The sequence below is a fragment of the Solanum tuberosum genome, unplaced genomic scaffold, assembly GCF_000226075.1.
Source record: "Solanum tuberosum cultivar DM 1-3 516 R44 unplaced genomic scaffold, SolTub_3.0 scf00494, whole genome shotgun sequence".
Lineage (NCBI taxonomy): Eukaryota > Viridiplantae > Streptophyta > Magnoliopsida > Solanales > Solanaceae > Solanum > Solanum tuberosum.
The window spans coordinates 123,290-133,407 of NW_006239417.1; the positions used below are offsets into that span (position 1 = coordinate 123,290).

Below are 10,118 nucleotides of genomic sequence, written 5' to 3' on the forward strand. Positions count from 1 at the left end.
TAATGTCACGCATAGAAGGAGCGTGAAAGATCAAATTTTAGATTGAAAATATTTTTTGTTCTTTTTAAAAATAGAATAAAAAATCAAAAATAAGAAAATTAACTATTTTTCAGTTATTTCTTCTTTTCCCACCCCACCCATCCCCTTTTATTTTTTTCTTTCTACTCTCAAATCCCAATTTATCTTCTTTCTCCCCTTTCCGGCCCTTTCCAATTTCTTGTTTCTCTCTTCTTCTTTTTTCACATTTTCTTCCTCCCGGGAATAGAAACGAAATTGTATGGTTGTTGTAGATCTGTATTTTTCTTTTATTTTTGGGGTAATTTATAACCCATAAAGTAATAAAGATTCAAAAGTCTTGAAAGATGAAAAGTGATTGTTGAATGTCTTTGTGAAATTAGGTGAAACATGTTATGTAAAATTGTGTACAAATATTAGAGTATATTGATGTATTTTAATGGCTATTCGTTAACACCAATGGGGGAAAAGAGATTTTATGGTGGTTCAAGTGGTAGATGTAAATGTTGGTAAAATAAATACGATTAAATGTTGTGAATGAAAGAAATTGTAGAAAAAAATCGAATGATAATTGTTAGTTATTTACGAATGTAATGATACTAGTGAGAATGAAAGGTTGTGGTGGTATCTCTAATGTAAAATAAAATAAAATGGAGAGAGGTGAAAGGATGAAGGAGGTGAAAAAGAAAGAAAAATAGATTTATTTTATAAAAAATAATAATAAGTGATATGTCATTTAAAATGTGATGTGGATGATGATATGTCATTTTTGTCAAGTGTTTGAAGTTCACACAACGAAAGGGGTTTAAAATGCTTAGTTTCATTGAGTTTAAGAGTTCAGTTGACAAATGATCAAGTAGAATGGTCCACAATACAAACTCATACAAGTACAAGGGTCTATCAGACCATTCCGCCTTTTTTAATTGAAAAAAAAGAAGAGGTAAACTGAAAAAAATTTCTTACATTTTTACTCTTCTTTTTTTACCTTTCCACTACTATTTGCTTACTCTCTTTTTTTTCCAATTTATTATTTTTTTTCCACTTTTCTATATTTACTAACTAAACTATAAAAATACTAGTAAGTTTTTAGAAGGAAATCTTTATTGGAAAGTAACTTTACGTTAAAGAAAGTGAGCACTCATGACATTCAAATCCTGGATCCATCATTGGGGTAGAACTACTATGAAAAAATAGGGTTAAGAAAATATTAGGTAATGACGCGGTCACACAAAATCGATTGTTATGTAACATGAGTCTTTTTATCGTTACCTAACGATGAATTTAAACAATACGATATAATAAAATTTAAATAACAATTGAAACAAACACTATATTTAAACTAACAATACAATACAATACAATACAATACAACGAGTTACAACCATCCAAACAAGGTGTTAGTGTAGTAGTAGTAAGTATAGACCAAACTTGATAAAATCCATAGTATAAAGATTCACTAGAATTTTATTAATTGCACTTACATCCATTTTTGTTTTCTAAGACAGAGGTACGATGGTGTCAAGATGTCTAACTTATTATCTTTCATTAAAAAATTATATTATATATAGGTTAAATTTTACTTTTATATTGATAATATATAATATTTTAAACACCATTAAATTCAATGAAGACCTATAGCACAGTATCAAAGACATATATGCATGAAATTTACACGAGGCCCAATATTAATTCCATGCTTACATGGTCACTTCTGATTGGCTAATACAGCACATTTGTAATTCGGGTCTGAAAAAGGCCCAAAACTGAAAATTAAGGGCCTGTTTGAAAGGCCACAATGGAATTGGGAATTGGTGTAATTGGTGTAATTACTCTCTTTGTCCTGTTTGGTAGACCAAGTAATTACTTGGTAAGAGGGGAATTGGGTGTAATTGAAGGGGAGTAATTACACTCCTCAATTCCCAAGGGAATAGGAATTGAGTGTAATTACACCATGTAATTACATGAATTTTTTAATATATTTTTGTTTGGAATACCAAGGCACTTCGGCAGCACAACAAGAAGCCCTGTACTTCTTCTTTCAAGTAAGATTTATTTCTTGATTCATTTTACTTTCATATTTTTGATATCTAGGTAGATTATGTATGAATTTTATTTTTGTAATTTTTCTCCCTGTTAGTTTTTGAGATTAAAATAAATATGAGAATTAATTTTTTTTCTTTAATTTCTGATAATAATAATAATTAAAAAAAAATAAATAAAAAATCGATTCTAACAATCAGTTATACATAGTAATATTATTTATTCAAAATTTGATCTATTTTAAAATTTAACTGTGTAATTACATTCGTCCAACCAAACGGAACAAAGGAAATTACACTGTGGCAACCAAACAGGTCAATGTAATTACTAAACTGTGTAATTACTAGGCTAGTAATTACTACCCTAGTAATTACACCAATTCCAATTACCAGGTGGCTTTCCAAACAGACCCTAAGAGTAAAAAATCAAAAGTGATTTTTGGGCTTCTTCAAACACAGAAGAATTCCCGACGCAGTATCGGAAACAAGAGGAACAATGGCGAGTGGCGGTGGTGCTGGTGGCGGCGGAAAAGTGTCGTTCAAAGTCACTCTAACTTCCGATCCCAAATTGCCATTCAAAGTGTACGTATCCCTCTGTTTATTTTATTTTTCTTCATAAAATTGATACTTGATTTGTGTTTTCACTTAAAATTGAATTCACATTTATTGTTCGATCAGTTTTAGCGTTCCTGAGGCAGCTCCGTTCACCGCTGTTCTCAAATTTGCGGCTGAGGAATTCAAAGTCCCTCCTCAAACAAGCGCCATCATAACTAATGGTATCCTTTTCCTTCTCCTTTCGTTTTCAGTTATAGATTTTCTATTTTTATTAGTTTTAGATTAGTTCGATTAGGATATGTGAGATTTTACACGAAATACCCAAAGTTTGTTCCCGGAAAGGCAAAATAAATTCTGTATCTGTTGATCCAAATTGGGATTGAGGCAGAGCTGATTAATTGATCAAGTGAAATTATGAACTTTTGATTTCATTTACGACAAACCTTGTGGAACAATAATATCACATTAGGAAGAAATTAAACTTTAGTAGTAAAAATGAGGAAACTATTAAGTCTAAGAAGATGTATATGGGGTCTAACTTCACGCCATGAACTAGCTGATGAGGTGTGAGGATTCCCTAAGGCCGAATGGACACCTACTTGCCTTTTGATTTATTAAAGAGAAGGCTTTCTAAGAACAACCGTTCCACAACCAATGTTTTCAAAACACACTTCCATACGTTCAGGACTATAAATCTGGGGTGTGGACATATAACATTGGGTCCTAAGTCCTAACACTAAGCAAACCACGAATAGGGATGGATTGACACTGGTACCGTGTAAAAGAAATAATATAATCTCAAAAGTTAACTCACAAAGCGAGGATGGATCTTAGGTCCTGTAAGGATACAGTAGCCCATTCCTTCACCCAGTACTAGACATTTTAACAGAAAACAACATCAACTATGAAACCAATAGAATACTTGTGCAGAAATGCTATCATGATATCAATTGGACCAAATGATGGTTTATAGCATTAACAGACTTAAATTTCTCAATTTGGGTTAGAGTATTGGGATTTTAGGTGGTCTTGGGTCTGCTATTTTGTCTCATGAGTCATGACTCATGAATGGTGGTTTTTGTCCTGTGCAAAGATATTTTTGGTTCAAAAGATAAATAAAAGATCTCCTATGGATTATACAATTAGACAAACAAATTAGTCACGGCAGGCAACTCCCAAGAGAACTCTGATTTAAGTTAGTGTAGTGTTAATCCTTCTTATCAAATCTTTTTTCATACTTATGAATAAAACTGATATGTAGTCGTCATCAGTTCCTCATAGGTCAAAGTTGGTTTTCGGTGAATCTTAAATTCTCAGGCAGTTTTTTGGATTACAGTCAGAAAGGGAAGTGATTGAAATATTTCCTGTTAATGAAAGTGATGTTTGAGATTGGCAATGTAAATATGGGTTTCCTATTTGGTACTAAAAGAGTATTATTTTCGAGTCCTTTCCAATGCTCTGATATTCTTCAGTCTTTTGTTTCAATGGCAAAAGGGAGTAAAAACAATATACTTCTTATTATTGCATTTTTTTTCTTTTTTTGTTAATTATAATTTTTTTTTCTTTTGTCTTGTTGCAGATGGAGTGGGAATTAATCCACAACAAAGTGCAGGTAATGTTACACTTTACAGGAATTTGTTGTAGTTACCTCCTGTATCTTTCTTTTTTCCTGCTAAATAATGGTTTGTTTGTTTTGTGGATGATAATAATATATGGAATGGAAGTTTTAAAATGTATATTCCTCATGTCTGATGAAAATTTAGTGCATTAAGATCCAAGTAATTTTTAAGGATTAGTGTCTTGTTTGATGAAAAAAACGGGTCTATTCTTTAAGCTTGCCTTATTAAGTTCTTGGATGAAATAAGAAAGCATGCAAATATATATATATACAAGCTTTTCCTTTTTTATTCCTTTTTCTGTCTTTGTGAATTTCACTGCCTAAGAAAGAGTAGTTGCATGTATCTCAAGGTACTGTGATAGTTATTTCCTAGAAATGCTATAAAGGATATTTTATTAGTTAGTGGAAGAATAAAGTCGTTGCGAGTCTCCCTTTATCTTTTCTTTTGGTTTGGAGCACTTTAAGAACGCTAAAGATATTCCGTGGAGAATCTGTTCGTGTCTTTTCATTGTGGGTTTATTTGTCTCTCTTTAGCCACAGTTGGCTGGGATAGTTTATTCATTTACCCTGACGTGATTAAATATCTTATTATTGAGTTCTGAATTTTATCTTCTTAGATTATCCGTTTTTGAACTTGTTTCAACTTGAATGTGATTTCAGGTAACGTCTTTCTTAAACATGGGTCTGAACTGCGCCTAATTCCTCGCGATAGGGTTGGTGCTTTGTGGATCTCATTCTGAATGCTTAGCTCTATATTTCATCTACCTAGGACTTATGGGATATTCTTTCCCAAATGAGTAGCACATTATGTGTAGATGTCCTCATCTTTTAATATTGTAATTCTAAGTATAGATTAAATATCAGATTCAAATAAAATGGTTATGCTATTGCTTTTATCTAGCCTTTCTTTTCCTATTTCTGCAATTTTCTTTTGGCTAAAGAATTTGTCCAGTTTCTAAGTACTTAGAAGGTTTCTAATGCATTTTTTGGAAACTTTTTCTTCTTTTGCCATTTGGTATCTGAATGGTTGGTGAGCAAATAATCTATATACTGGTGATTAGATGTTATGTAATAGCAATCTCATGAGTTTAAATAAAAAGGAGAGATTAATTACATAGAGAGATTTTTGAATTACAAAACAGACTTGCATGAAGGCTTCAATTCTATTTCTTTTGACAAGTCACACTTCATCCCCATTCCAATTACCTTTCATCTTGGGACCAGTAGGCCCTTCTTCTCCATAAACTTCATTTGGCAATACTTTCACCAATTTCTCAAATGCACCTTTCAAGTTCCCTTTCAATGAACTCTCAATTTTCTTAACTTCATCCCCAAGTGTATAACTTAACTTTGGTCCCCATTCTCTTGTATAATTTAGCCATGCTGGTGCGATTATTTCAAGATTTTCAGCAGCAACTATTGAATAATTCTTCCCACAATCCAAAACCAAGTTACTCTTAGTTGTATCATTTCTTATCCCAATATCTCCACCCCCTTGTAAAACTAAGCCTGGTTTATGGTAAATGGCATGTCCATTTAGTGAAGAATAGACCACAACTTTGTTACTACCATTTTGAAATTCAACTTGTGGTGCATCAATCCATGTCCCTCCACTATGTTGCGAGACGTAAACTTTGTACAACACCCCATTGAAATTGCTGATCCTAAGTGTTACATGTTCCCAATCACCTACGTGTTCGCCTATTTTACCAAAGGGTACATCTACCAGGCCAAGTTTAGCTGTGCCAGGCCCATTGAATGGATAGAAAATCCACACAGCTATGTCTGTGAAAGTTGCCCCTAACATTGGCTTAATGTGGAGATAAACCTCAGAGTTTAGTAAATCTCCTTTAATAGCTTTCTCTTTGTCCTTCTCATCAATTGGCAAGTCTAGCCAATAAGCACCATCATTTGGACCATCTTGTGGAAGATTTGAGCCATTTGGTTCAATGGAACTAGGATTTGATTCTTGACCTTTTTGGTATAGCAAAGCACCATTAGCAAAATACCAATTGACAGAGGAAGGTAGGTACTTTTCTTTAGGGTGAAAGTATATAATTGGAGAGTATTGTTCAAATAATGCTTGAATTTGGCTAAGGTTAGGCATAGAAGAAAAGGTATCAAACTTATTATTCTTTAAACAAGCAAGGGATAGGGTTTTGTTAGAATCATCATCTTTATCACTTGTGATCCTAGCTAAGAATGTCCCTACACTAACCCCTTGTGCTTTTACACCCCTTTCTCGAGGTCTCACGCTATGAACGTTGATACCATTCACCTTACTGGTTGTACCTTGACCCCATACCCAACTTTCAACCTCTAAATCATCCGTTAGATCGGATCGAACACATTGGATTTTGTCTAAGGCAGGTTTTTCAGGTGAAGTTGTGACACCATGGCCTAAAGCCTTGTAACCCTCAGGTGGGATTGGTAGCCAAATATAGCCATGATCATTGGTACTTGTGTTCTTGAATTTTGAGGATTCACTACTCCAAACAAGTGTGTAATCAATTGGATTCTTTAGGATTTCCCCAACATTGTCTTTCCCTGCAAGTACCCAACCAAAAAGGGGTTTATTGTTTGGTTGGCAATAACATCCAAACATAGAAAATCCATCTGGAATTGGTGAAGGCTCATAAAATGTTGCTCCAAGATTCTCTGGTCCTCCTTTATCAATAGCCCAAACTTTGTTAAATGTCACAATTTGGCAAACTTTTAGCCCTCCTAAATCAATATATCCACTTCCAAAATCTCCTGTTCCTGTCATTAGACCTTTTAAACATCAATAAACTTATGGCGACATACAGATTTTGTAGCTAAACAGTAAAATTTGTCGCTATTCACATAACTAGCAACGAATTAGCTACAAATTATTTTAAAAAATCGTTAGTTACTAGCAATTTAGCGATAATTAAGAAAGTGAAATTTCAAACCTGGTGGCCAATTGGGCAATGGAGATGGAAACTTGAAAATTGTATCAATGGGCAAATATTTGATTTCTTTGTGTAGAGAAGGAATACAATTTCCCATGAGATTTTTTTGATTTTTTTGGTGAATTATAACGTAGGATAGATTAGAAACACATCCAAAACAAGTAAATATATGACAAAAAAAAAGAAGCATATTCCAATTTTGAGGTGGTTGAGAATTGTAGACCAATGTAGGCAATTAATTTACAGGTCCCATCAAGTTATTGAGTAGAACAAGTTTTGTTTGCTTGCTTATCACTAAAGAGATTAATACTTCTATATATTATTCAAGCAACAAAATTCATTTTTTTGTTCATGTCTTAGCTTTATTTGCAAAAGTGCTAAGTTTTCAAGAATTCTATATGTATTATATGTTATCTTGTCTCTTGTCTAAACTTCAATTGTCACATAGCTCTTTTTTTTTTTATTTGATTCAATTTTTTTCTTCAAAATTAAGATCTAATCAAATCAATCCTTCGATTTGATGTAGCTTGTGGGTTACTTTGAATAGGGGTGAAGCCAAGTGGGGACATGAGGGTTTATCGACGAAAAAATATTGAGTAAAATTCTGACTCTATCACGGTCTAAAGCACGTACAACCAATTTCCATGCAGCAACAACATGCAAAGCACATGTATGATGCATATAGGTGACCGACAAATGAAATTTGTCAAAGTTAATAAATAGTGAGTGGTGGAAAATATGCAACGTACAAAGAACAATCACTCTCGTATACCTACCCCGTTATCAGTAGAGGCGATTCTAAATATTTTAGAACGCCAGTATTGCACCACTAAGAAAAGAAAAAGAAAAAGATAAAGATAAAGATATATTAAGCAAGAATTGATTCCTAATCCTCAATAGATAACTAAGCATCTAATCAAATGTATAATTAATAACTTCGGAAAATGCATAAGTACCCCCAACCTATGTCCGAAATCCCAGAGACACATTTATACTATACTAAGGTCCTATTACCCCCCGAACTTATTTTATAAATAATTTTCTACCCCTTTTTGGCCTACGTGGCACTATCCTTGAAAAAATTGTCAACACGCGCTGGGCCCATAAGATAGTGCCACGTAGGCCGAAAAATTTTAATAAAATAAGTTTGGGAGGGTAATAGGACATTAGTATAGTATAAGTGTGTCTCTGAGATTTCGGGCATAGGTTGAGGGCGTACTTATGCATTTTCCCCTTTACGAAGAGACCGCATGTTAACGTGACTCATTTTTAACGGGTAAATTCACCCCGAACCCCATGCAAAGGGTCTCATAACATGCGACTTCAAGGAATTGCCGCAACCCCTTAACCACTAGATCAAACCTTCAACTTGTGTCAAGAGGTGTCAATACATGTATATATATTATTAAACCAAAATTGACCTCTATATACAATGTAATTTTCCGACGAAGGAGTGTCACTTAACACCCCTTGGTAAAAGGTGGCTCCGCCCATGTATATATATAGTAGTGAAAGGAAACTAACTCATCTGACTGTGCTCACACCCCGCTTCCCACCTCCCCCACGTCCAAGTCATCTCCACCGAGCAGTTCAATAAAATTAGTGACCTAAAATTAATAATAAGAGATTTCAAGTTTTTTTTTTAATATTAGTGCTTGTTGTGCATGAAATAACATATACTTATATTGTTAAGAACTTATCTGTTAAGAGTAAAACAAAATTAAAAGAAAAAAAAGGAGCAAGCTAAAATGATTAAAGTAATTCTATTTCAGCTACTTATTAGTTAAAAACTTGAAATACTTTGACTATTGTCTAATAAGTAGGACAACAAAAAATATGATTAGGTTGACTTATGTATTATAGGCTTAAGTGATTACAATTATACAGATGTAGCTAGTACAATAGTTCTAGCAGAAGAAAATAATAAGATCTTTTTGAAGTTGAACTTTGGAACAACACGTTTGGCCAAAATTTTGAAATTTAACTTGAAGTTAAATTCTAAATTTTTTAAGAATTTGAAAAATAACAATAAAGTGTTTTCACTTTTTTCACTCTAAATAACTCACAAAAAGTGAAAAACAACTTCAATTTATCACTACCGAGTGAAGATAGAAATATTGTTTTCAATATTCCCTCGGCAATTGTTTGATTGCAACTTGCAAGAGTGGTATAAAGTGAGATTTGTGTCCAGCATTTTCTAGTTTATTTGGATGAAGAGAGGTGTTATTCAAGATACAGAAAGTGTGTTTCACTGAGCAAACTTCATTCTATTTATTATTTTATGCATGATAGAATGCGGAATAATTAATACATGAATACTTAATCACTATATAGCTAATACATGCATCTAATAATATATAGATGCACGCATAACTAATCCTACATTATTAATACCTGCATAACTCTAACCATCTACGAAACAAAACGACCCCTAAGTACTTTGGGAAAAGAAATAAGGGTGTTATTTGGCAGGCAGCAAGAAAATCTCATGAAACTATGATATCTCCATTTTTTTTATATTAAATAAAAAGTAAGATAAAATAATTTTAAAATTAATTAATATTTCAAATTAAATATATATATATTTTTGTTTTTATCTCAAGATTGTTATCCTTATACCACGTATCAAATGACTCGAGAGTAGCATTATGCTACCTATAAACCATACACGCTGTGCCTCCAGAGAAAGTGAAGGACAAAAGTTCTAAAATTACTCTAAAAATAATACCAATATGCTCTATTTTAGTTTATTGTCTTTGCTTTATTTCTTCTGATTGGGCTTTTGTTGGGCTGAATCTTTTTTTTTCATGGACCATGGTTTTTGTTTGAGAAAAACTACATAATTAGACATAGTTTGATATCATATATATACTATTATTACTTATATTTTTAAAATATCATGCATCTTACTACTAATTAAGAGTTTCTACCATATATTGAGGAAGATTCACTTAGATA

General features: G+C 32.8%; 2 protein-coding genes across 2 annotated transcripts; one reads left to right on the top strand and one right to left on the bottom strand.

Moving 5' to 3' along the window:
• The first annotated feature begins 2,474 nt into the window (after positions 1 to 2,474).
• Positions 2,475 to 5,127, top strand: LOC102578404 (ubiquitin-fold modifier 1). Its single transcript, XM_006364399.2, has 4 exons — positions 2,475 to 2,636; positions 2,733 to 2,830; positions 4,189 to 4,221; positions 4,888 to 5,127. The coding sequence occupies exons 1-4, from the start codon at positions 2,551 to 2,553 to the stop codon at positions 4,965 to 4,967; spliced, it is 297 nt and encodes a 98-aa protein (XP_006364461.1). The 5' UTR covers positions 2,475 to 2,550; the 3' UTR covers positions 4,968 to 5,127.
• A 169-nt stretch (positions 5,128 to 5,296) lies between these two features.
• Positions 5,297 to 7,308, bottom strand: LOC102578745 (uncharacterized). Its single transcript, XM_006364400.2, has 2 exons — positions 7,161 to 7,308; positions 5,297 to 6,987 (listed from the first exon to the last, which is right to left on the bottom strand). Exons 1-2 carry the CDS (start codon positions 7,255 to 7,257, stop codon positions 5,408 to 5,410), a joined length of 1,677 nt encoding a protein of 558 aa, XP_006364462.1. The 5' UTR covers positions 7,258 to 7,308; the 3' UTR covers positions 5,297 to 5,407.
• Between the last annotated feature and the right edge of the window lie 2,810 nt (positions 7,309 to 10,118).